The sequence below is a fragment of the Mustela putorius genome, unplaced genomic scaffold (assembly GCF_011764305.1).
Source record: "Mustela putorius furo isolate JIRA1106 unplaced genomic scaffold, ASM1176430v1.1 tig00000788_pilon_pilon_pilon, whole genome shotgun sequence".
In the NCBI taxonomy this organism is placed as follows: domain Eukaryota; kingdom Metazoa; phylum Chordata; class Mammalia; order Carnivora; family Mustelidae; genus Mustela; species Mustela putorius.
The window spans coordinates 3919003-3945548 of NW_025421481.1; the positions used below are offsets into that span (position 1 = coordinate 3919003).

At 35.5% G+C, this 26546-nt stretch overlaps 1 protein-coding gene across 6 annotated transcripts in view; it reads left to right on the forward strand.

The window, feature by feature from the left end:
* The first annotated feature begins 5582 nt into the window (after positions 1–5582).
* Positions 5583–26546, forward strand: part of WASHC3 (WASH complex subunit 3) — a 122622-nt gene continuing 101658 nt past the window's right edge. For 2 of the 6 annotated variants that reach the window (XM_004742984.3, XM_013051523.2), the window contains exons 1-5: positions 5583–5750; positions 6331–6429; positions 13158–13223; positions 15157–15264; positions 18725–18832. In XM_004742984.3, the coding sequence (XP_004743041.1) occupies positions 5700–5750; positions 6331–6429; positions 13158–13223; positions 15157–15264; positions 18725–18832 (432 nt within the window). In that variant the 5' untranslated portion in view covers positions 5583–5699. Of the gene's footprint in view, positions 5751–6330; positions 6430–13157; positions 13224–15156; positions 15265–18721; positions 18833–26546 lie in introns of all 6 variants that reach the window. The other 4 variants (XR_198762.3, XM_004742985.3, XM_013051522.2 and 1 more) reach the window with 3 other exon arrangements.

Below are 26546 nucleotides of genomic sequence, written 5' to 3' on the forward strand. Positions count from 1 at the left end.
TTAGAGGTTGGCAATGTCACATGATCTCAATAAGATAATGATAGCATGTGGTATGTATCAATGAGTAATGAATAATTGAAAGAAGAGAAGTGTCATCTTCTAAGGCAGGGAAGTTAAGACACTTCGAATTTTGGGGGGTTTCAATTCCTCTGAAGAGGGGGTACAGTGCTTCAGGGGTTACTAAAACAATAGGTTTGGTTGATAGTGTGGATGAGTAGTAATTAGACACATCCCTTCCAAAACCCTCCCCGTAGCTTGCATAGCCAGGCAGCTTCTCCTTCCCCTCTGATCACTTTAGATATAGAATGAGACTCTAGACTCAGGAGCGAGGTGCCTTGCTGAAACTATTACCTAAAATCCACATACTGAAAGGTGTGTACTCTGTTTTCTTAGATTCTGTATTTGTCTTCTTAGCATCCATTCATCACAAGGCCAATTGTATTAACTATATATTTTTTTATTTTCTGTATTCTTAAAGCTCTAACATTTGTGGCTTTATAGATCCTGAGAAACTGTCTTTCCATGACTAGCTAATTCCTAAAAATAGTGAAACCCCAACTACCTCTTTATCTAACTGTCATACACCAAGCCAATATTTCCCCTGTCCTATATCAACTCAGGGCTAGGTACACAAAGCTAGGGACAGCTCCTGTGTCTCAAATCTCACCACAATCATTCACACTAGCCAGTCTTCAAACTATTTCCCCTGCCCTACCTTGCTTTACCCACAGACACCCCAATAAAGACTCTGGCCTACACCTTCCCCCACCTCCTGCCTCTGTCTGCCTCCTTACCAAAACCTGGTGTTTTTCCTGAGACCCTATGTGGCATGATGTGCCCCCCTTCTCTTGGGAAATGTTAGAAACTCTCAATAGCATTTCTCTCTGTCATCACTTAGTCACCTCCATAAATTAAAACTGGTAGGTACAAATGCAACAGTGAGAGCTTCTCCCTCCCCCCCAAATCCCCTCAGAGAAAGCAGGATCATCACTAGGCTATGTGCTGTTTTACTGGGAACCCTCTAACTATCATTAGAGCTCGAGGTAGTCAGCTTTCCAGACAAGAATCCAGGGTCCTGCATATCGGATATAAGCCTACAGCCCAATTTTCTGAGTCTGAAAGTTTGAAAAGGCCAAATTATTAGAAGTAGCCAAGACATTGAATTCTTAACACAAATGAAATCTGTAGGCTAGAATTCCTTCACTTAGCCAAGTTCCAATAGACAATTTGTATCACTCATCAGGAACAAGGCAGAGGAGGTAAATAGGGGACATTCAATTTTCTTTTCCCACTCCTATGAAGAAACACCACATCTCTCTGTTTATCCTGAAGCAGAGCAGGAAGAAATACAAAGAAAAATGGGAGGGGGCCTCTGGGTGACTCAGCCATTAGGCATCTGCGTTGGGCTCAATTCATGATTGCAGCGTCCTGGGATCCAGCCCTGAGCCCCATATCGGGCTCCTAGCTCATCAGGAGCCTGCTTTTCCCTCTCCAACTCCTCCGTGCTTGTGTTCCCTCTCTCACTATCACTCTCTGTCTTAAATAAATTTTAAAAAAAATCTTTAAAACAAAAAAAAAAAAAAAAAAAGAAAAAGAAGAACCCAATTCTCATTGTTTGCCTACCTAAGAACTTATCCCTAATAAAGTTAAATAAGTTATTTTCTAGTTATCTGCTATGAAAACAAAGTTAACTGTTGAAACATTCTTAAGATTTTTTATTGAGTGGATATATGTGGGTAATATATACGGTCTCTGCCCTTTGAAATCAGTATTCATTACAATCTATTGTTTTGCCTTCAAAATTGACTACAGTAAATGAAATCTGGTAATCATTTCCAGTCAAAGCCTGGAGGAAGGACTACATACTTCAGAGGATTTCTGGCAGTTGGCCAAGACTTCTAGCTATAAATTGTTTTTAGTCGTCCTGGAAATTCAGTTTTTAAACCATGAGTGGCACTGCTTTCAGGAGCTATGGATGACTGATGAACAGTAATCATCAAGGATCCCAGAGGCAGAGAGAAACTGCTACTCTTCTTTCTGTTAACTAGAAATCACAGCTATCATTTCGTGTGTGTGTGTGTGTGTGTGTTTTAAGAAACCAAACCACTTTGAAAAAAAAATTTGTCAACTGGGCAACTGAAAAGTTGTTCATGTTTCTTTAATTCTATACTGTATCTATGCATGCCTGGTACTTATAGATAACATACATAACCATGAAGCGACTGTCTGGTTTTTTTAATTTTTTCCTCCCACAGGGAACCTCTCCTGGCTCTGAAGAGAAAAGTTAAGCGGCCAATTGGGGATTCTGCTCAAGCATAGCTGCGTGACTGAGTTCACCCAGAATCATGGGTGCTGCCTAAATCAATGATTCATGGAAGATCAAGAAAGATATGGAAGCACAAGGGTCATTGGGCCCAAATGTCATTCGACAGATACTTACTTAAGGCTTTAAGTCAGTCAGAATCTCTGCCCTGAATTAATAGTCTAGCAGGGCATTCAGACAAGTGTATAAAATGTGCTACGATAAAGTAGTGCAGAGGATACTATGGAAGTATATTATTCAGAGGGACAATTGGTCCAGTGTTGGTGGAACAGGGAAAGCTGCTCTATAGATAAGATGATAAGATTTCTGCTACTAGTTAGGATGTAGAAAGATGAGAGAAAGCCTCTCACATATGTGGTAATAATAAGTGACCAGATAAAATTCTCCCTCTGACCCTCTCTCCTCTCTCTCTCTCTTAAAAAAAGAAAAAATATATATATTTACATAGTATATCTATGTGTGTGTATATATATTTGTATACTATGTATGTATATGCATATATATACATATACAGGGAAATATATATTTTTTATATAATATATTATATAATATTATATATACACATACACACACACAGGGAAATGTGTAAACACATACATATAAACACACAGGGAAAGAAGGGTGCAGGGAATTTTAGGAGAAAAACAGAAACTCCTAAAAACAGACATCTTAAAACTGAAAAATCTAAAATCAAAATTCATTGGATGAGTAGTTTCATAATAAACTGAACACTAGAAAACAAAGTATCAGTGAGTTTAAGATAGGTTGATAAGAATTATCTGATCTGAAACATAGGGAGAAAAAAATGAGCAGAGCATCAGTGAACTGTAGACAGTATCAAGTGATCTAACATACATGTATCTTGGAGTCCCAGAAAAAAAAAGTGATCCAAAAAACATTTTTTTGAAAAAATTAATGGCCAAGAAATCTTTCAAAAGTTTATTGAAAACATCAAACCAGAGATCTGAGAAGTTTGGCAAACTTCAAGAAGGTTGAAAAGAAAATTACATCCAAGCACACCGTCTTCAAACTTGGAAAACCAAGGATAAAGGAACATAAGAATAAGTAGGAGTTAGGCAGGCAGCAGTGGTTGGAGAACAAAGGAGATTGTTCCAGGCAAAGGACACAATATGTTTAAGCCCCACAGCAATTCCTGGTTTCAAGAATGTAAAGACATTTGGGGGGTGTTAAATGGAGAAAACAGTGAGAGGTGAGGTTAAAGAGGTGAGTAAGAGCCATACAGAGGGCCTTGTGAGCACATTAAACTGAGGCAAAAGAGAAACAAAAGTATATCCTGGGTAACAATCAGATTTGTCTTTGTAAATAGTCACTATATGGATACAATGTGTAGGCTGGAGAGACCCAAGATGGAGGCAGGAAGAGGCTATTGCAGTAACATTGGACAATGTTAGAACTTGAGATGTGGCCACAAAGATGGAAAATTACAGATAGACTCAAAAGCTGTAGGGAGCTAGAAGACATACAACTAGAGGGATGTTTAAATGTGAAGGGGAGTGGAGTAAAAGGTGACTGTTACAGCTATGTAACTTTTCCGGGCTTGCCTGCCACCCTCATGTCATATTACCTTACGCCAAACAGAATGACTGTCCTCAACTACAATTCAGATCGTGACACTTCCCTCGTTAAAGCTCTTTAGTTGCTCCCATCATGCTTCTACTTGAAATCTTTCCATGACTTCCCATCTTACCCAGAAAGCCAAAGTCCTTACAATAGCCTACAAAGCTTTCCATGATCTGTGTCCCACATAACTTTCATTCCCTTGAATTCCCCTACTTTGCTCACTCTGCTTCAACTACACTGGCTTCCAATATGAAGTCTGGCTTACATATATAAATGTGAGACTCTCCAGAGGTTTGGGAGAATGAGAAGGGACCAACAAAGGAAAGATGAATGGCCAGAGAGATAAAAGGAAAGTCATGAAAGAGTGAATCCTATCACTCTCCTTGTCAGGATTTTTAATGGTTCCCATCACCTACAGAACAAATTTTCTAACCTTTCAGTTTAGAAAAATGGGGGTGGAGGGGTGTAAAATGCAGATTTCTAGGCTCACCCTCAGAGGTCCTTGTTTAAGGTTAATCCTTGAAATGTGCATTTTAAGAAGTACTGCCTACTCCCAAATAATTGATACATGGTTACATGTATCACATGTAACCACATAAGTGGTTCATGGATCCCACTTTAGAGAAACATGGACTATAGTATCAAATCTGGCATTAAAAAGCCCTTAATGAGCTGTTCTGTCTTTCTGACCCCTTTCCTGCCATTCGTCATTTCTGGGATTTTTTTTTCTTCAACAGAATCAAGCTGCTTTCCATTTCCCCTACATACCATACACCCCCTGCCTCTGTGCCTTAGTAGAAGAGTCCACGCTAAACTGTGTGCATTATCTCCACTCAAGTTCCTGCTAAAAAGCTACCTTCTCTGTATTTCTCAGAGGATTTAGGAGCACCTTTTATATGTGGTATATTTGCGTGTACGTGGGCATACACACCCACGTGTGTGCAAATGCGCAACTTTCTCAGATTAACGCCTCCGCCAAGATGCGGCACTTCTAGACCCTATATATCTACCCTAAACTGTAAGCTTTCTGAAGGCAGAGACTAATTCTCCATCTCTTGTACTAAGCATCTTAGTATGTACATAGAAGGGGTTCCAAATTTTGGTTTGGTGGCTGTCCTAGGTCCTGTAGGTGTAAGGCTGCACAATCAAAATCTGAGCCAAGATCTTCAAATCCCTGATGCAAAATTCTGTCAGGTGTCTGTTGTAACTTTTTGATGATCTAAGTGGGTGTCATTTCCATCGGCGTTTGCCTCACTTGTAGCATCTGATGTTTTACTTCATGTTAAGTCCTTAGGAAACAAGTTTTGTCCCCTCCTTCAGGGCATAAACCTCTCCCAGTGCAGCAAATTCAATCTTTGTATTCCCCACAGGACCTAGGAGAGTATCCAGCACCTGGGTTTTCAAAATGTGTACTTTTTTTTTAACGAATTACTTAGCTATTTATATAACAGAGTGGGGTAAGCAGGGATAACATCAACCAGACTCAGTGTTTTCTTTTTTGTTGTTTTGCCCCCTTTTTACGACTTTACTGCTAAAACCGGAGCCTTGCACCGCCCCGCGCCTCTGCGTCTGACGTCACAATCCAGATTTGAACTACCAATCCCAGAATGCCGTGTAAAGAGGCGGGTTCTACGGGAGCACCCGAGTGATTGGCGAGCGGAGGCGTTTCCTTCCGGTGGGAAGGGCGTCGGAGGCGGGGACTAGGGGGAGGTGTTTGAACATTATTACCGGGTTGGGCGGGCCCCGTCTGGGAGGGGTTTGTACGTGAGCCTTGGGTCCCCCGCCCGCTGAGGAGATGGATGAGGATGGGCTTCCTCTCATGGGGTCAGGCATAGACCTGACCAAGGTTTGTAAAAAACCGAGTTGATATTAGGCAACCTGGGAGGAGGTTGAGGAAGGGACGCGCGGTCCCCAGGGACACCCCATCTCTCCATATCCAAGTCTGTCCCTGGCCCCGGGCCTCTCTGGTCCCGCTCTCGGGAGGGTAGAGTCCCACAGTTCGCCTTAAAGAGGGTTCCCTCTTGATCCGTCTAAGGGGGTGGTGTGCCTTTGCTTCCCGTGTTCAGAGTCGCTCTACGCACGTTTTACACGATGGCGGCAAAGGCAGGTTGCGACCTCTAACCCCACTCTTATTTAGTCCCCAAGTTTTTTTGTGTGTTTATGTGTGTTGCCTTTACCTGCTAAAGTTCCCACTTTGAATCCAACGCCCTTTCTCAAACTTCGCAACTTCTGTCCTCATCGGACACCCCGCCCCCACAGTTAAGAAAAATAAGTTAGTGACTATTAATAGTACTTCCAGTAACTCCTATAACATAGGGATACATAGATAAATAGATAGGTGGATGTACATATATAAAATTGATGTCAAGGGGTTTGCACGGTGTACTTTGTCCTGTGAAAATCGTGTTTGTTTTTACATAACACAGGTGCCAGCTATTCAACAGAAAAGAACCGTGGCATTTCTAAACCAGTTTGTGGTGCACACTGTACAGTTCCTCAACCGCTTTTCTACAGTTTGTGAGGAGGTAGGTCTGGATACTGGCTTAATGAGTAGCCTAGAAATCATCTTGCACTTTTAAAAGTGGCAAACGAGTAAAACAAAAATTACAGTCTGTATATTCATGGACAATCACCTCTTGTCACCCAGTTATTGTGTTAACATACCTTATATCCTCTCTGATTCTGTATCATCAATCTTGCATTCCCCCTCTGCTGAATTAGTTTTTCGAGGCCTTTGTGAGACAGTTCACTAAGGCTTATGTGACTGAAGAGAATAAAAGGAATTCCAAGATTTCACAGTCAAAACCATTTCTTTACTTTGAAATTTTGTTTCTTTTACCCCAAAGTCTTAGATTTCTAAGTACACATTGTTTTCAGTTTATATTAAAATTATTGGGGCGCCTAGGTGGTTCGGTCAGTTAAGTGTCTGCCTTTGGCTCAGATCATGATCCTGGGGATCGACCCCCACATTGGGCTCCCTGCTCAGTGGGGAGTCTCCTTCTCCCTTTGCCCCTCCCCCTGCTCGCTCTATCTCTCTCTTCCTCTCTAAGAAAGAAAGGAAGAAAAATAAAGGGAGAGGAGGGAGAAAGGGAAATTGGGAGAAAGGAAGGAAGAGAAAGAAAGAACATCTTTAAAAAAAAATTATTTAACATTCCTTGATCCAAAAGATGGTTTGGGAAGTAGCCTGGAAAAATAACTTTAGTATCAAATATCATTATGAAAATAATAAAAATACTTTCAGCAAATGACTACTTAAGGATTGGGTACCAGATTCAGGAACCCCTGTTTTGTTTTGTTTTTTCTTAAAAAGACAAGAAAGAGAATAGGGAAGAAATAGAATCATGAGTTGAAATTGGGTATAAGAAAGGAGGAAAAGGAATAAAACAAGATCATTCACAGGTGAATGAATAAAAACTATTTAATTCATTCTGTTTTAATTAAAAGGTATAGCTTCAGCAAGTAGTTTTTGTTAGGTGTATTGTTATTAACAAAAATTGTATGGAGACAGGGAAACTATTTTTATTGTATAACATCTGTTATTTTTGTCCAATTCGCTGTCTGTAGTCCAAATCTGTTCTGCCTTCTCACTGAAAGAAAAGAAAGTGATACGATAATTGATAAAGTAAGGGACTCAGTTCATTATATTTCATCTAACAGGCCCAGAGTTAGGTGCTTGCTTCCATGGGTTTTATCTCATACGAACGCCTCTCTAAATATGATATAGAATTGACTGACTAAAGAGCGGTAAAACAAGGATTACCGGATTTAGTCCTTAAGTTTTTATACCAGGGTAGGTAGGGTGGAGAGAGTCAGTTCAAGGACTGTTACCAGAAAAGAGCAAATGCTCCATCTGCATACTCCTTATCACTAGGTTAAAAATAAATAAATAAATAAACAGTAACCAGCAAACACACCTATGAAAGCAACTCCGGTAAGCTGTCCTGAGGCAGGGGTAGCCCCTCACCTTTGTGGTACTTAATAATTTTCGCTGTCTGGGAAGTGAGTGCTGTTTACTGGAGACTAGATCAAATATAACAATAATCCTTTCTTTTTAAATGACTGCTTATGCATTATCCAAGCCACAAGATTCACTCTTTAACCGCCCTTCTGTTTCTCTCTCAACTTTCCCTCAACTGTTTTGAATGTATCACTATTCCCTAGCTCTTCCTGAATCCTAGAGAGAAGTTTCTTGATCAAAAACCCATGAAGTTTAAAGGTAACTTATTGCCTTTTTATCCTTAATGAATGGTAGTCTAGGGTTGACCCTAACTCATTAATTACAATTCATATTTTAGCAGTTTGGATATTTATGTCAATTGTAGACTTTGCTTGGTGTGATGACAATAGTATTTATTGTGTGCTTACTCTGTGCTAGGCTTTGTTCTAAGTGTTCTACATGTATTCAGTCATCACAGACCAGCCCTTTGAGAGAGGTCCAGTTTTCTATGTTTTAGAAATACAGAAGTTAAAATGTAAAAACATTTAAATTATTTGCTTAGTCCTTATTCAATCAACATATATTTGTGTGTATAGTATTTATAGTTGTAGTCACTATTCTTACTTTCCCACACTCACACACTCACACCTAATAACAGGAAAAACCAGAAAGATTTCACTCTTCTCTTATATTGCACCTTCTGATCTGGGTGAGAGGCATGTTTACATCATTTTCAAATAAGAGACTGTAATGGGCTATTTCAAAATTTATTTTTTTTAGATTTGTATTCTCTTCTTTGGTATGTCATGTCCATTTGGTGTCTTTTTTGATATGATAAATCCCAAGGATATAATATATGTATTCAAACATCAAGTGCTGTTTTTATTCTCTTTGAATTAAGATTAATGTGATTTTTCAAAATGGGTTGTTGTTTGTTTAGCACCTATTAGACTCATTGGTGCTTGTTTAGTTAAAGCCTTAAACAGAAGCCAAAATGACTATGTCTCCCTCAACAAAAAAGGAAACTCAGTTGCTTTTTTTTTTTTTAACTGGAAGTGAATTGGGGGAAAAGAAAAAACCTGGGGTTTCTTTGTTTTGTTTTGTTTTTTGTTTTTCCCATAATCTGGTTTGAACCAAACCCAAATTATAACAACTTCAGTCACAGCTAAACTCATCCTGGAAGTAAATTTGAAGCAAATGGTTAGGGCTCTTTCTTCAGCACTAATACTAGTTTTAGAGTTCTCTAATAAAAAGAAAAGTGAAGAATTTAACTTTTTAAAAAAATACCAGGGTACTTTGCAACTCTTCTGATGACTGGAACCACGGTAAGAAAGGTTGGAAGACAGAGAAAGGAAAGTAGTTGAATCAGACCCAAGTTACAAAGCTCTTCCTTCACAAATCCCCAGTTAGCATTTCTATCCTGGCCCTAATCCGAAAAATCTTATGGTATTACGTTGGCTATGCAAATTTAAAACGGAATGGAATGAGGAGTGCAATGCAAGTTCTATGCATATCGCAGATAAAACTGAGCAGAAATTTAACCTTATAATGAATTTTGAAGTGAAAGGTATTCTGTAAACAGGGCAATCACATGTGTTATTTTGACTCTAACTTGTAACCCCAGAATATAGAGTTTTTAATCATTTTTTAAGTATTAGGGAGGGCACTTACTGCATGGAGCACTGGGTGTGGTGCAAAAATAATGAATACTGTTACGCTGAAAAGAAAAAAAAATTTTTTTTAATTAAAAATTTTAAAATATTTTTGGTTTACACTCAGGTCATGATCTCCGAAGTGGTGGGATCCAGCCCCATGTTGGGCTACACACACAGCATGGAGTCTGCTTGAGATTCTCTTTCCCTTTCCCGTTCCCTCTATCCCTGCCCCCACTCACATGCTATTAATTAATTAATTAATTAATTAAAATCTTTTAAAGGTATTTAGTCAACAAAAATTACAGGAGAGACGCTTGCCAGCAGAAATCATAGATTTTTTTATGTTAAATTAGTAACTTCCTTATATTTCACTTACAATTATTATTAGATGAGATATCAAAGATATTGAAATAAATTACAAATTAAAATATATTGATCTTTAGATCATTGTTAATATCTTGCATGAATAAATCTTTCATGTAATCTTGTTTTATTTAGAGAAGTCATTTTATTTTGGTTAGGTTTTGATAATCATAGGTGAGAATGGTAAAGTGAGTGTCAAAGCAAAAGGGTGATATACTAAAAAAATCTGTTTCCAAAAAAACTAGGAATTACTGCTCTAAAAAGTATAACCTTTTTTTTCCAAGCCTCTTTAGTCTTCCTTATCAACAAGTAGTTTTCCAAATAAATATTTTCATCATTATTTGCTTGTTTATTAAGTCTTGTATTAAAATCCTTAACCTATCCTGTGTGAGTATTTGAGTATCCATTTAAGGACAATTTAGTTTTTCAGGGTTAGAACCCTGAAAAGTTTTTTAAATACTTCCAGGTAAACAGCATCTATTTTAGGAAATTATATCAGAATAATTTGATTCCTTTTTTTTTTACACAGTAGCATATTAGTCTTTGGGAGAACTGGGTTGATGACTTCTTAGCTTTTATTAACAAAAATTCTATTTATGCACTGCCTGGGAATTTTCCATCTTGGTTTTTTAAATTATGTTTTGAGGTTTTTTTGTTTTGTTTTTGATTTTGGGGTTTGGGTTTTTGTTTGTTTGTTTGTTTGTTTTTAGTTAATAAACTTTTTTGGGAAAGTTTGCACTGCACATTGTACATAAACAATGAATATTGGAACACTGCATCAAAAACTAATGATGTATTTTATGGTGATTAACATAACACAATAAAAAGCTAAAAAAAATTAAAATTAAAAAGAATAGTTTGAGGTTCACAGCAAAACTAAGCAGAAAGTGTTGAGTTCCCGATATACTTCTTGCATCCCTGAGTTCACAGAGCATAGCTTTCCCTATCGACATCCCCCACCAATGTGGTACATTTGTTACAATCTATATTGACACATTGTCATCACCCAGAGTCTATGGCATCATGTTTTAACAAGGTATAATTCTTTCAAACAGTTTAAAATTCTTTCAAAAATAGTATCTGGAGTTGGAATGTTTGAGTTCAGATTATTTTACTTGTATAACAACTCAGTTTTCTCTCTTTAAAATTGGCATGATAACAGTTCCTTCTTTAGACATTTGATGTGAGATTTCAAATGATATGTTGGCATACGCAGTGTAGCATAGTAAGGTAAATGCTCAGATGTTTATAATAATGGTGATTATTGCTTAAAAGTACACTTATTTATATAGGATCACCTGTGTGGCTCAGTCATTTAAGCATCTGATTCTTGATTTTGGCTTGGGTCATGATCTCAGGGTCGTGCTTTGGGCTCCTTGCTGTGTGTGGAGCCTGCTTAAGGTTCTCTCTCCCTCTCCCTTTGTCACTCCCCTTTCACCCCCTTCAAGGACACATACTCTCTAAATAAATAAATAAAAGTACATTTATATAAATATATCTAAACAAAAATTAATTTTAACTCATATTTTTCTGTTTATTTTAATCCAACCAATACAGGTAGTTTTAGATAAACTAAAAATTATCTCACTTTACAAATTAACTTATTGTAGGATTTCTGCAATTATTAAGCTTTTCTAATGAATTAAAAAACTGATGAAATTTGCAAAAATTTAATTTCCATGATTTCCAAGAAAACACTTAAAATTTGGAGAGGAATTCATTCATATAATGATATATAAACCTGTATTTATGTTTACATTAAAGCCTTATGTGAGCAAATGCTAGAGCTCAAAGTTAAACTTAGCCTTAAGTGCCATTTAAGCCTAGATGTTAGGGGGCCTAGGTGGCACATTCGGTTGAACCTCTGACTTTTGGTTTTGGCTCCGGTCGTGATCTCAGGGTCATGAGATCCAGACCCAAGTTGGGCTCTGCACTGGGCACAGATTGTGCCTGAGATTCTCTCTCCTTCTTCCCTGCCCCTCCCACTTGTGCTCTCTCTCTCTATCTCTCTAAAATAAATAAATAAATAATTTTTTTTTAAAACTAGGTTCTACTGTTTTATTTCTTAATTATAGCTTTGTAGATACCAGGGTGCTCATCTTAAAAGCTCTAATTCCACTGTGGCTGCCTTCAGTATTTTTCCCCTCTACATGTGGCCAAATGACCATTTTTTTTTTTTTAAGATTTTATTTATTTCGCTGAGAGAGAGCATGAGAGGGGAGAAGGTCAGAGGGAGAAGCAGACTCCCCATGGGGCTGGGAGCCAGATGTGGGACTCAATCCTGGGACTCTGGGACCATAACCTGAGCCCAAGGCAGTTGCTTAACCAACTGAGCCACCCAGGCGCCGTCAAATGACCATTTCTTGAGGGTGTTAAAATTCTGCTTAGGAGTTAGTCAGGATCTTGATAATACCCCAGAAAGCAGTCAGAGTGCCACACATCTGCCAACTGGTAAATGTGCCAACTGCCTTTGGACTGTATTACAGAGTATAATAACGTTTAGGATTAGAAAGTTTTAAGTAAATGCTCTTATGGATCATATTTTATGATGTTATTTTTATTTGTGTGGCTGTAAATAGTACACACACGTAAGGGTAATTTAATTGTACAGAATAACTAGAGCATGGTAAGCTTTTGGTTCTGTTTTATCTTGGATTTTGATGGTAGGTTGATTCCTTTTGCTTTTTAGTACTCTGATTTTTTTCTCTTTGTTTTATTTCTTTCCAACCTGAACTGACTCATCTTCTAATTTCATCATCTTTAATTTTCAAACTTAAAAAATTTAAATTTGGGACTAATTATGTTTACTAATTGCAAAACTTGTTTAAATAACTTAAAAAGACGGGTCTTGTTCCAGGCTGTGTTGAGCTAATTTTTATTCTTGTTTTATATGAAGAGTTCCTTCATTCATCAACAAACAATGATTAGACTAAGTTTTAGGTACTGTTCTGGGCATGGGGTATATAACAGTGAACAAAAATCTCTATTCTGGAAGAAGTTTACATTCTGGTCCCGGTGACTGATTATGGCTGTCATAATGACTTTGTTAAGGCTGATAAGGTAATTTTTGCTTATCTATGAATATAGTTTTTATAAAGTAGCCATAAAACATGTTAATGAAGGTAACAGAATCCTTGAGCTCCCATTCCTACTCATGTAAATAAGAGAATACTATATTAGAAAATGACTAATACTTAAACCATAGTTTGTTTTTTTTAAATTTTCAAATCTGCCCTTTGTTATCCTGTTAAGAGTTCATTTCAGACTTTATTCTTATATTCAAATCTTTCTTTTCCAGAAACTGGCAGACCTTTCTCTTCGTATCCAGCAAATTGAAACAACTCTCAATATTTTGGATGCAAAGGTTTGTATTTCTGAATAACTTATAGGAGTATAAACTTTGCTCCACATATACCACTTTCTCAGTCATACTTAAACTTTAATTGCATTTGGGAATGAATTCAGTTTAGCTTCTGCATCCATGAGGTGGTGTAGTATTTTTTTGTTTGTTTTTAATTCATTATAATTACAAAGAAAATAATACTCATTATGAACCATTAACTGAGTTTTTTTAAATGTACACATGAATTGAAATCTCTTTCATTATTCTAGTCAAAAGCCTGTAAGTAACATGTTAACAAATCGGGATGTTCTGTAGTTCACTTCATTTGATGGAAAATTCACAATTATAGTAATCATTTGATAACACAGTAAAAATTACATAAAACTTCAAATTTTGCTCCAGAGCAAAATTTGGAGAAAATATCAGCTATTTTCTATTTGCAAATATATTGAATGCTAATGAAGAGTACCAATTTTGATGTCAGAAATTACATAATATAACTAGCAAAAATAAAAAAGAGTTTTGATTTTAAAGCTTACGTTTCAGTGTTTTCCCTGGTTATAAGATAATAATTAGTATAATTATATAATAGTATATTTTTGTGACTTTGTCCTTTTACAAAAAATTAATCTAAAAATACATTTTGAATATTTATGGGAAAGTAAAATGGCTAAAGCTTTAGCATAAGGATCAGAATGTCTAGTCTGTGCTTTCTATATCTTGTGGACTTCAGCCACTACATTTCTCTCAAAACATTTCTGTAGCTTGGAGACTTAGGGTACCTGGCCTTGACCATGTTGAACATAATCTCCTAGCAGCCATACCTACTTGAAACTATTTGGGCCTGGGGCACTGTGCTAAGTACTGTCATCAGTCAGCAGTTCTCAATGAATATTGCTGCTTCAGATCTTATTACCATTGGGTTTTTTTTTTTTTCTTCATAATTCTTCATTATGAGTATGTGCCTTATTTTTACTGTTTGGGGAATTCTTGAGTTAAGAGTCCATAGTCACAAGTTAAGATATTGTATGGACAAATTAGCCTTAATTATTTCCATAGCCATAAAATTAATTCCTAAAGTTAGCCAAACATCTGACAAATGTCTATCACTGATATCAGAATGAAATCAGAAAAGAGTGTTTGCTTGGATCCAGCAAATCCAACCTGAAATACATAACCACTTGAGAGCATGCCCATCTTTTGTCTATGAAAAAATAACATATTTTAGTAACATTTAGTGGTAAATGTTTAAAGAAAGAAAAAAATAATCAGCTATGTCAGACATTAAAATGTGATGACAGAAGTTATGTCAGTTCCCAGATAATTCAAACTTAAAATGTGCTGCAAAGGACTTTTTTTCTACAAAATATGTTTAATAAAATTTTTTTTTACAACTTTGTGAGTTAAGTTTTCTTATCCCCACTTTCCAGGGGAGAAAATTGATATTAAAGAGATTTACAGATAGCCACATAGCTTGTGACTTAACCTTAGACAATCTGACTCCAAAGTCCATGCTTTTATTTCTTACACTAGGATTCCTTATATTTTTTAAAATAATTCCTAGGGAAAGAATAGTTATGAGTGAAGTCAGATTTATGAGAAATTATTTGAAAATATTTTATTTGTGAATACCTTTCACTTTTAAGTAGTTTATGGCATGGGGAATTTCAGACACCAAAGATGAGATTTTATATACCCTATTTCTATAGGCTTAAAAACTTTAGGTAGCTATCAAAAACTCACACACTTAGAAACTTACAACTAATATTAACTAAGTATCTAATATAAATAATATAATATAAAATGATATAAATATATAAATATAATAAAATATTTACTCATAAGAAGAATAAATATTCTAAATATTTATATGTTTTATATTATAAAATAATATAAATATAAACTAAGCAGCTAATATTATCTTCTAATGCCAACATGAATTTTCTTTTCTCAGTTGTCATCTATCCCAGGCCTAGATGATGTGACATTTGAAGTATCACCTGTAAGTGTCACTGGTGTCACAAAAGAATCACATTCTGAAACCGCTTCAGAGAAATCACAAGTAAGTATTTAAGTTCCAGGAAGCATGAGTAGGTCTTCTTGGTTAAACCAGACAAACCTAGCAGCAGGTTTGAAGGAAATTAAATAAAGATGTAAAACTTTGAATAGTAACATTTTAAAACCTTGAAATAGAAAAGGAAGTTTGAAAAAAGTTAACTGTTTTATGGTTATTTTGAAGAACTCCCTGAAGTTAATATTTTCTTTGCCTGTAAAAGAGAAACTATAAAATAGGACTAAGAGAAATCTTGAACATAACAGTGCTCTTCAAGTTCACTATGGACATTTTTCCTACATTTTTATAAGGATACTTTTAAAATGTCTTATTATAAAGACCTTCAAACACACACAAAAGTAGAATATTACAGTTAATAACTAAATGTCCATTACCCCGATTCTCGGGTAAAAATTTTCTTACATTTGCTTCATCTGTTTTTTTTTATCACCTGCTAAAGTGGATCTCAGGCATCATAGCATTTCACCGCTTTGTAATTCCTTGAGCATCTCTGAAAAGTTCAGGCATTTTCCTGTGTAACCACAATGCTTTTATCATACACAATACAATTAACAATAATTCCAAGTGTCATCTAACCCCTTGTTACTCAAAGATTACTCCACGTACCAGTAGCGTGGACATCACCTGGGGGCCTTGTCAGAAACAAAGAACCTCAGGCTCCATCCCAGACCTACTGAATCACAATCTATATTCTCCTAAGATCATTGGGTGACTCATAGGCTCTTGAAATCTGAGAGATACTGATCTAGAAATACCAAGTATCTAAAAAGTGTGGTTTTGGAGTTGATTTGTTCAAATCAGCATGATGGTAAGGGCCACACTTTATATTTGGATCTTGTGTCTTAATGTTCATTTATGCCGAGCAATCATTTAAATATTATATTACTTTTTATTTCAACAAATAAAAATTCTTATTGTTGCAGAATAGATAGTCTCTAGTGTATCTCAGTGAGTATTAAAATTCAAAATAAAATAATCACTAAGATATTGGTCTATCTAGTTATACTGAACAAATTGACTTCTTAGCTATATGAGATTCTGCGTTTGTACCTGGAGATTCTTTCACAGGATATTTTCTAGGTTATGATTATGTTGGCTGTGATGATAATGACTAACATTCAGAGGGTGCTTAACTGTTTACCTCTAAAGCAATTCTTCTAAGTGCTTTTCAGAAATTAACTCATTTAATTATCACAACAGCCCTATGAAGTAAATACGATATTATCACTGCTACTTCACTGATGTATGAAATGATATACATAGAGGTTACCGAAGGTCAAAAGAACAAGTGTAAGAGCTGGAATTTTAACCCAGGCAATCCAGTGCCAAGAGTCCTGCTCTCACCTGCGGTGCTACACTGTCTCCAGCACCTATGTTGAATTCATTAAATATATTGAACACACATGTTACAAGGCCCATGGGAGGAGCCATAAATTTAGTTATATGTTTTGGGGGAATAAAATAGATGACCATTTACTTAACAATTAGATATTAGAAAATTTAACGTCCATTTAATTAATATAGCAAATTGTATTATCATGGCCACTGAAATATATATAATATACAAGAAAAAAATCCAGGTGTTTTAGAGAAGTTTAACCTCACAAGGTCCTTTTAATTAAATATGGACCATGCTTTTTCTAAAACAGGCATGTATAAAAATATTAAGAAAATGTTTTCACTCTATCTTGCAGTTATTCTTTGGTGGATATTAGCCATCATATGTTTAAGTGGTGGTATCTGTCTTAAATTTTGAATATTAATTTTTTCAGGTGTTATTATGAATGCCATCTATAATATGTATTTTAAAACTTATGTGATTGTGTTGGTCCTACTTATTGTCTCAAAAAATTAATTACGAGTAATCACAACTAAATTTTCTAAAATTCAGAACAATCTGGTATATTTTGTTAAAAATATATATTAATTCATTTTGACAATTTATGAAGATCTGTTGGCTTCCTGGGTTTAAAAAATTGTGGTCAAGTTGCATGTTGAGTAGCTTGATAAAATACCTGTTCAGCATATTAATATTCAAATCAACTTCTTATTTCTTCTCCATTGTTATTGTTATTTTTTATGTTTTATTTTTAATATTTTGAGATGGACTTAAGTACTACTTAACACAGAATTTCCATGGGCATTACAAACTCACTCATCTGATAAAGTATAATCATGGACTTTTTTAATCACTCATTCATTTCAATCTCTAATCTATATGAGTCAAAGACCCAAGTCTTGGATTCTGCATACTGATTTTTCTGCATACTGATTTTTCTGCAACTTTAATTTCATGGTTCAGATCATATCATTACTCACAATAGAACATCCAATTGTGCAGATTGAGATTGAGAATAAAATGAAGGACAGTTGAGAGATATGATAGAGGATTTAACGGGTCATTCAAATAGCAAAGGTGTAAGGGCTGACATAATTAAACCTTGTTGAGATCTTGGTTATTAGGCAAAGTTAAGGCTGAGTTTTGAAATTCGTTGATCCTATGTGTAATTAATTCTCATTTGTTCCATTGTACTATTGTATGAGTTTATTGTCCATAATTTTTTTTAAAAAACATACTTGGGTCTTGTTTGAATTTTTTATTTAATTAAATGTTTTGGATTTTTTGTATTCATGTATTTTTAAGATGAATTTTATATATATATGTATAAATACATATATACACACACATACACACACACGCTCAGTTTTGTATACTTAGTGTTATATAATGGGAGAAACATTTATTCATTTAACACAGTACTATGCAAAGTGATAACTGCCTATATGATAAAAGCATTTTTATCTAAAAAGACCATTCCCCAGTATTCTTTATTTTAAGTGGATTAACATTCATAGTTCCATCAGTAGCTGAAAGATACAAAACTAGATAAATTTGTTTGGAAAAATGGGCTTCTCTTCCACAGATTCTCCACGCAGTGCTTTCTAAGATGATAGAATAGCCATATACACTTGGAGTAAAATTATATAATAAATGAGGAATTCAATTGTATAGATGGGAGTTACCTAGAAAATCAATTTGCTATCTGCTAGAGTTGAACCATTGGCAAATCAAATAGTTTCATTAGCTTTATTAAAAGTTTTATTAAAATAATATGTCCATCTATAGTTCATGTTTTATATTGGCACTCTGGGGACAACTAAAGTAGAATTCTAGTATTTTTTAATGCCATGAATATATTTGCATTTTTTAAGGAATAATATTAGTTGAAGTTAAATGGAACTTCCTCTGAAATCATATTTAAGTATTTGTAAATATTTGGAAACATATATCCCATAATTAAATTATTGGTATTTAAATTTAGAAATAAGATTTTTTTCTGATATTGATTGCTTTAGAATTATAAAAAGATACACCCCTTTTTAAGTAACATAATGGACCCCTTCTATGAATTTTCTAAAGATTTACACCCAATACTCTCTACAGCAGAACAGTTTACAAGACTCTGGACCACAGGAAAGTGAAGTAACACCAGAAAATATCTTAACTGTAGCCAAGGATCCAAGATATGCCAGATATCTCAAAATGGTTCAAGTGGTAAGCTGATTTGGTCTGTCTTCTCTGTCTAGCAGCCTCATTTGAAATTCTTAACCCTAGAGGTTTCATTGTTATTTTTCCTATCTGAGAAAACTGCTAAACTGAGTGACCAAGTTTTCTACTCTTTTACTTCTTTCCTATGTTTAATTAATACCCTGATAAAAAGTAAACAGAGGTCAGATCCTTCTAGTTAAAATTGAGCTCACACTTCAAATTAACGTAATTTAATATAAATTTATGTAAATTTTTTTTCTTTACATAAAATTATCAGCAAATCTTAGACATATCAGAGGAATGAAAGTGGACTGTTTCTTAAATCATATGACTTTAACTTAATTCACATATGCTAGTACAAATAATGGGTTTTGTGTATGTTTATTCTGAATTTCATCTTTCAGTGGTTTACTCATAGAAGAGAATTTAAGTCTCTTAACCATTTAAGGTAGATCTTTTAGTATTATATGACTTCAGAATTCATTTTTTTTCCTGAGATATCGTTACATGTTCTGATACCAAAAATATCTACAATTGCCTGTAACAGCAAAAGTTAATTTCATTTCAGTAGAACGTCCTATTGCAGAGGCTGAAGGAGCTAGCCCTTCGTCATTTTTTGGTTAATTAAAAAAACTATATATTTTTCGAATTCTGTCAAGCAAAAGAAGTACTAATATTAAAGAAGAGGCGGTTTTGTTTTGCTGTCCATGACATTATTTATCACCCAATAATTTAAAAACAAATAGTGTCTGGCAGAAAGAATGGATTGGTTCATTTAGAAGCAACAGAAGTGACATTGGGAAGAAGAAAGTACATTCACTTTCCCTAGCTGTCAGAAGAAATGAATTTGTCACTTGCTTAATTCTTCATTGACAGCCAAAACCCTGGGTTCTAGGCTTTGGAAAAAAATAAACCAGACTTTGAGATGAAAATATATAAATGTTCTTTTTGTAAGAATAAAGTAGGGTTAGTTTGTGCATGAACTATGATAACTAAATTTGTAAATCTAGAACCCAGTGAGGCCCTGCTAAGCTTAAAATATGGACTGTTAAAAACTGTCTTACTCTTTCAAACAGAAGAGGAAAAGTTTCAAAATGACTCTGGAAGACTTTTTATTTAGTCTTTGCTTGCTGAACATATGTAAAATAGGAAATAGAAATATCTACTTGATGATATCTACAAGAATGCCTAGAATCTTTGGTAAAAGACTACATCTTAGGATAATTGATATCTGTATTCTTAATACAGTGCTTCTGACTTTCTAAGAACTTCAAAAACTCTTATTTTCCTTTTTAGTATAAATTTACTGTCCATTTATTCCACAAATATTTATTATACACTCACTTTAAGGTACTGTATTAGGAAATGTCTAGATTTATTTAGCCAGGTAAGGTTCCCAGACATGACTGAACATTTTTGTTTTTGTTATTAATTACCTAGACAAATTCCATTGTTTTTCAGATTCATAAGTATATCTTGTGTGTGTGTGTGTGTGTGTAAATGACTCACTTTTCTAATCCTATGGCTTACCATCTCACTAGGAATAAAAGCCAAAGTTCTTCACAAGCCTATGAGATCTTATACAATTTATTTTTTTATTTTTTATTTTTTATTTTTTTAAGTTTTTTTTTTAATTTTTTCAATTTATTTATTTTCAGAAAAACAGTATTATTTTTTCACCACACCCAGTGCTCCATGCAATCCGTGCCCTCTATAATACCCACCACCTGGTACCCCAACCTCCCACACCCCCGCCACTTCAAATCCTTTATAATTTAGATCCCTCGTAACCCTTGATCTCTTATCTTCATTCACTCTCCTCCAGCTCTCCTGGCTGGTTTGATGTTCCTTGAATAAGCATATAGACAATCTCTTGTCTTAGCCCTTTACCTCAGCTATTCTGCCTGAAACACTTTTTCCCAGGTATCTTATCTTGATGGTTGGTTCCCCTACTTTTTTCAGATTTTTACTCAAATATTACCTTCTCTCTGACCACATTCCTTTTTCCCCTTCCCTGCTGTTTTTTCTTCATGTAACTGGCCAATAAGATAGAAAATACAATCTATTTTACATACTTTGTGTCTTTTCAGTTACTAAAATAAAGACTCTGTGAGGGTAGAGAAATTTTTGTGTACTGTACTATTCCTAGAACAATACCTGGCAAATAGTATTTACCTATAAATGAAAATACCTACATTTTCATCTATGCCATTTTATCTTGATAAAGATAATGTTTCAGACTAAGAAACATTATCAAAACATGTTTCTGATTCTCACTATACTAAATAAGAATCTCTAAAGTTAGGACTGGAAACTGGGCATATGTATTGCTCTTAAAAATATTTTATACTATATATAACATTAAAATATTTTTTATTTTAAAATATTAAGAAATAATAGCTCTTGTTTTTTGTTTTTAACTGTCATTCTATGGCATTGCTTGGCACTTAGATTCTGTCTATCCTTTTGCTTGATGTCACTGAGTATTAGTAGGAGTTCAATTTCTTCTGCCTCAGACTTTTCCTGTTTTTAGCCCAATTTTCAGTCCTTTGCCTTTCTTTTGCCCTTGGTATGTGTGTTTCTAATTCCTAAATAGTTCCAAGGTTCTGGAAGTGCTACTTGTGGTATCCCCTCTTCTGACACATGGACTTGGCCTTTCTTTGCTATGCTAAGTCATCAATCACTCTTTTATCTGCTTTTAATTTCCATGTGTAATGCTTCATATATTCCTCTTACTCATTAAAATTAGTGTTTGTGTTTTATTTCTTTTTACCTAATTGTTTGAGGGTAATTTTCAAGAAGAAAAAGGGGAGCAAATCTTTATACTGCCATCCTAAAACTGCAAGTTCATCCAAGTTTAATTTAATTTTATTGTTTTCAGTTTATTGTGCCAACCTGAATCCCAGAATCTTCTTACCCAACTTTTGTTTCCTTCTGCTCCCAATCCTGCATTTCATTCTTCAGACAAAACCACAAACCCTTCTCAATATTAGTTCCATAGTTTTCCACCTCTCTAGGAGTATTATCTCCCTTCAGTGATTTGTGCAACCACTTAAGGTTTTTTTATGGAACTTATCATATTCTTGTTTTTTGATCATTATACATATTTTTATTGCCCCTGTTGAAAAGGAACCTGAGAGGAAGTATTTTTTTTTAAGATTTTATTTATTTATTTGACAGACAGAGATTATAAGTAGGCAGAGGCAGAGAGAGAGAGGGGGAGGGAGGCAGGCTCCCTGCTGAGCAGAGAGCCCAATGCGAGGCTCCATCCCAGAACCCTGGGATCATGACCCGAGTGAAGGCAGAGGCTTTAACCCACTGAGCCACCCAAGCACCCCTGAGAGGAAGTATTTTATCTTGACTCATCGTTGCATTCACTTTGACATCTTACCCATAAAAGGTGCTCAGTCAATACTTGATGTATGTACTATTTTGTCCTGCATATTAACTTTCCTTCCCAGCTTTGTGTCACCTGGAAACATATACATATATTACTGTTTCTTCAAGTCACTGATTTTAAGTTTTGTGGGACCAGATCAAGAATAGACCAACTAGAGGTCTCCCTCAAGGTTGATATAAATCTGTCAGTCATTGTTCTTTAGATATGGTCATTAAGTCATATCCACTATTTTTTCTGCTTCCTAAGAATATCATGAGTCCCTGTCAGAATATCCAACCACAAATGTAGTTGCATGTTTGACATCATTTAGTTTTGTTTTTGTTTAAATTTATGTGTGAAATTGTTGTCAGTTCCCTTCATTACATCGTTTATCTGTAGAGGATGAATTTTTTAGCCACATGACAAGAATTTATCAGATGCTCTAATTTGAGCAAAATTAAGCCGCCAGTACATGTGAATAGCTAATGTCCCCATCATGGCTGATACTATCCTTCTACTTGTTTGCAGCATGTTTTATGAAAGCCTGATCTAAATCATCCATCTGGTCAGGTGACTAAACTCCATTTGAAAATACAACTGTTGACTTCTTTTAGCCTCACTTGGCCGGGGAGTTGGAGGGGTTCCTTTGTTTATGTTCATGTTCAAGAATCTCCATGTTCAAGAATCTCCGTGTGTGTGTGTGTGTGTGTGTGTGTGTTTGTATAAATTCATTGATAGGTATCTTCCACCTTCTGTTGTAAAATATTGTAAGACATTCCTTTCAAATGCCAGCTCCCACTGATGAATTCCTTTCCACTAAGTATTAACAGTCCCTGAGATTTACTTATTTTGATATTGCAGGTTTGCACACTATAAACACACGCCTTGTTTTAGGTTGTTGGATTTGTTTTCTATTTGTTTGTATTTCTCCTCTTAATAATTACCTGCTCATTCTTCCACTTTTTTTTTTCTATAATATCATTGTTACTCATAGTCCTGCAGTTTTAACTGAAGATTATTTTTATTCTTCGATTTGAGTTTAAAGCCCCTTGATCATAACTGTGTGGGTCTTGTTAAACATAATCTTTTGGTTCTTCTGAACTATTTAACGTTTTTCTGGGAGTATAATCATTTTAGTATCATAAGTCATTACCCAACATGGTTCTTCAGCTGCATATGCATAGCTAGTTGTGTTTCCTATATCCATATCTACGAAACTATAATTTTAACTGGAAAAACAGATGATAATACCACCCTGCTCTAGAAAATGCCTCACAGCAGTAAGAGTCATTTAAGGCCCATTTTTATTTATTTATTTATTTATGAAGATTTTATTTATTTATTTGACAGACAGAGATCACAAGTAGGCAGAGAAGCAGGCAGAGAGAGAGAAGGAAGCAGGCTCCCTGCCGAGAAGAAAGCCCCATGCGGGGCTCCATCCCAGGACCCTGGAATCATGACCTGAGCCGAAGGCAGAGGCTTTAACCCACTGAGCCACCCAGGCGCCCCAAGGCCCAATTTAATCTGTATCATTGATTCATTCAGTTTCTGTCAATGATGCAGGAAGAATCTGGATGGCATTGTATCTCACACTTCAGGATAGTAAATTGCCTTCCTATTTTCTGTTTAATCTTCTAATCAGTTCATTCTGCTGAGGTAGTTTACTTCCTTGAGTGTGACTGAATACTTCCAGGATTCAGAGGGATTAGAAAGAGAATCATGTTTGACCATGCACTATATAAAGGAGCCTACCCCCAGCTAATTCGAGAGAGTAGCTTCATAGCTTCATTAGAAATTGCCTTATCTATATTAGAGAGCTTCACTTTCCCAATGAAATTGTAGATTTTTATTAAAATGCCCAGTTTTTCTCAACCTTCGAGGATGGCTAAGATTTCTCTTGTTTGCCCACTACTAAAAATTTAGTCAGTTAATTATCTCACTCTTGATTTTGGCTCATGTCCTGTTCTCAGGATTGTGAAATCAGCTCCATGTCAGGCTCCTCACTGGGCGTGGAACCTTTTTAAGATTCTCTCTTTCCCTCTTCTGCTACCCTTCCCCCATCTAAAAAAATTAGTTTTAGTTACTAATGTAGAGAAAGACCAAGGTTGTCCTTCATTTATGGGTATGATCATGAGTAGTTTGTCATCTATCGTACACATTGCTACATGTTATAAGAGATGAAGCCTACAATCTGGAATGTAGGGAATTATTTGTATTAACAAAAGAAAAGGTAGAGTGGTCTCAAAAATACCTGTCTTCCTGAAAAAAACCACTATATTCTAACAGTATAAAAATCTCCTAAAATACCCCAAATAACCATTTCTATACCCTCAAAAGGAAATTAACAATGCCATAAGTTCTCCTTCCTCTTAAGGACAATAATAGGATTTCTTTCATTTTTAATTGCCTTTATATTTTTGGCATTTAAAGATATGAGTTGCTTCTCCATAAGCAGAGTCTTATACCTATAATTCCACTTACATTGTTTCTTATCTTTTCCAAAGTGTAAGAGTCTTCCACTCACTGTCTTAATACTTAATAGGCCCTCAATTCTCTTGTAATCCATTCTTTTGCTTCTTTCCTGAATTATTGTCTAGAACCATTTCGTTCTGTCTAAGGGAGTAGACAAGTATTTCTGAAACCCATCTTCACTAGTGTAAAAGCTTAAACTTGCTGGCTATCCATGTAGCGATCACTCACTTCAGATAGAGAAACATAAAAAGTCCTACAAATTACAAATACAGTTGTTTTTTTTTTTAAAGATTTTATTTATTTATTTGAGATGAGTGAGAGCAAGAGAGTGCACAGACGGAGAGCGAGGAGGAGAAGCAGACTGCCAACTGAGCAGAGAGCCCTTACATGGGGCTTAATGCAGGGCTGGATTCTAGGACCCTGAGATCAGGATTTGAGTGAAGGCAGACTCTTAACCAACCAAGCGACCCATGTGCCCCTACAAAATTTTTTTTAAATTTTCAGGCTTCCTAGAAGTCAGGATAAGCTAGTCTTTTTTTGGCTTTCTTTCTAAGCTGCCATGCAAACTTCCTTTCCCTGAGTCCTAGCTATCTCCTAGAATGTGCTGCCTTGGTATTTGCCTTGCTTCACTTGCCACATACCTGCAAATCTGTTTTAAAAACTAAGCAATTCATTTGCAATGATGTCAATAGAGCTAGAGTATATTATGCCAAGTAAAATAAATCAGCCAGGGAAAAACAAATACCATATGATCTTACTCATATGTGGAATTTATTTATTTTTATTTATTTATTTATTATTAGCATACAATGTATTATTTGTTTCAGGGGTACGGGTCTGATTCATCAGTCTTAACACAATTCATAGCACTTACCATAGCACATACCCTCCCCAGTGTTTACCACCAAGCCACCTCATCCCTCTGAAAGCCCTCCCCTCAAGCAACCCTCAGTTTGTTTCCTGAGATTAAGAGTCTCTTATGGTTTGTTTCTCTCTCTGGTTTCATCTTGTTTCATTTTCCCCTCCCTTTGCCTATGATCCTCTGTTTGTTTCTCAAATTCCTGTGGAATTAAAGAAAGAAAACAGATGAGCATTTGGGAGGAGGGAAAAGAAAAAAAGGAGAGAGGGAAACAAGCCATAAGTGACTTTTAATGATAGAGAATAAACTAAGGGTTGGGGGGAAGGGATGGGCAAGGTGGGGGATTGGTATTTAAGGAAGGCACTGGTTGTGATGAGCACTGGGTGTTGTACTAAGTGATGGATCACTGAATTCTACTCCAGAAACCAATATTGCACTGTATGTTAACTAACAAAATTTAAATAAAATTTTCAAAATAAAAACTAAAACTAGGCAATTAAAACTGCTTAATTATTATAAACTTCTTTGAACAGAAGCCAGCAGAATCTTTCAAGTGTCACAAGTAACCAGTTCACAGAGAAATAAACAGTACCTTGCTTTTTGGTCTCCATTATCTTTTTCTGTCACTCCTACATTACTGTGCTCTCTGAGATATAAGACTAAATTACATTTCCAAAAACTAGTTATTATCTATGACATAATTTGAATACCTAGGAGTACACCTAGATCTTTAGTCTATTTCTAGGATGCAACATGGTATAGTTTCTTTTTTTTTAATAAAAAATAATTTATTTATTTTAAATTTTTTTTCAGTGTTCCAGAATTCATTGTTTATGCACCACACCCAGTGCTCCATGCAATATGTGCCCTCCATACTACCCACCACCAGGCTCACCCAACCTCCCATTCCCATCCCTTCCAAAACCCTCAGATTGTTTCTCAGAGTCCACAGTCTCCCATGGTTCGTCTCACCCTCCGATTTCCCCCAACTCCCTTCTCCTCTCCAACAT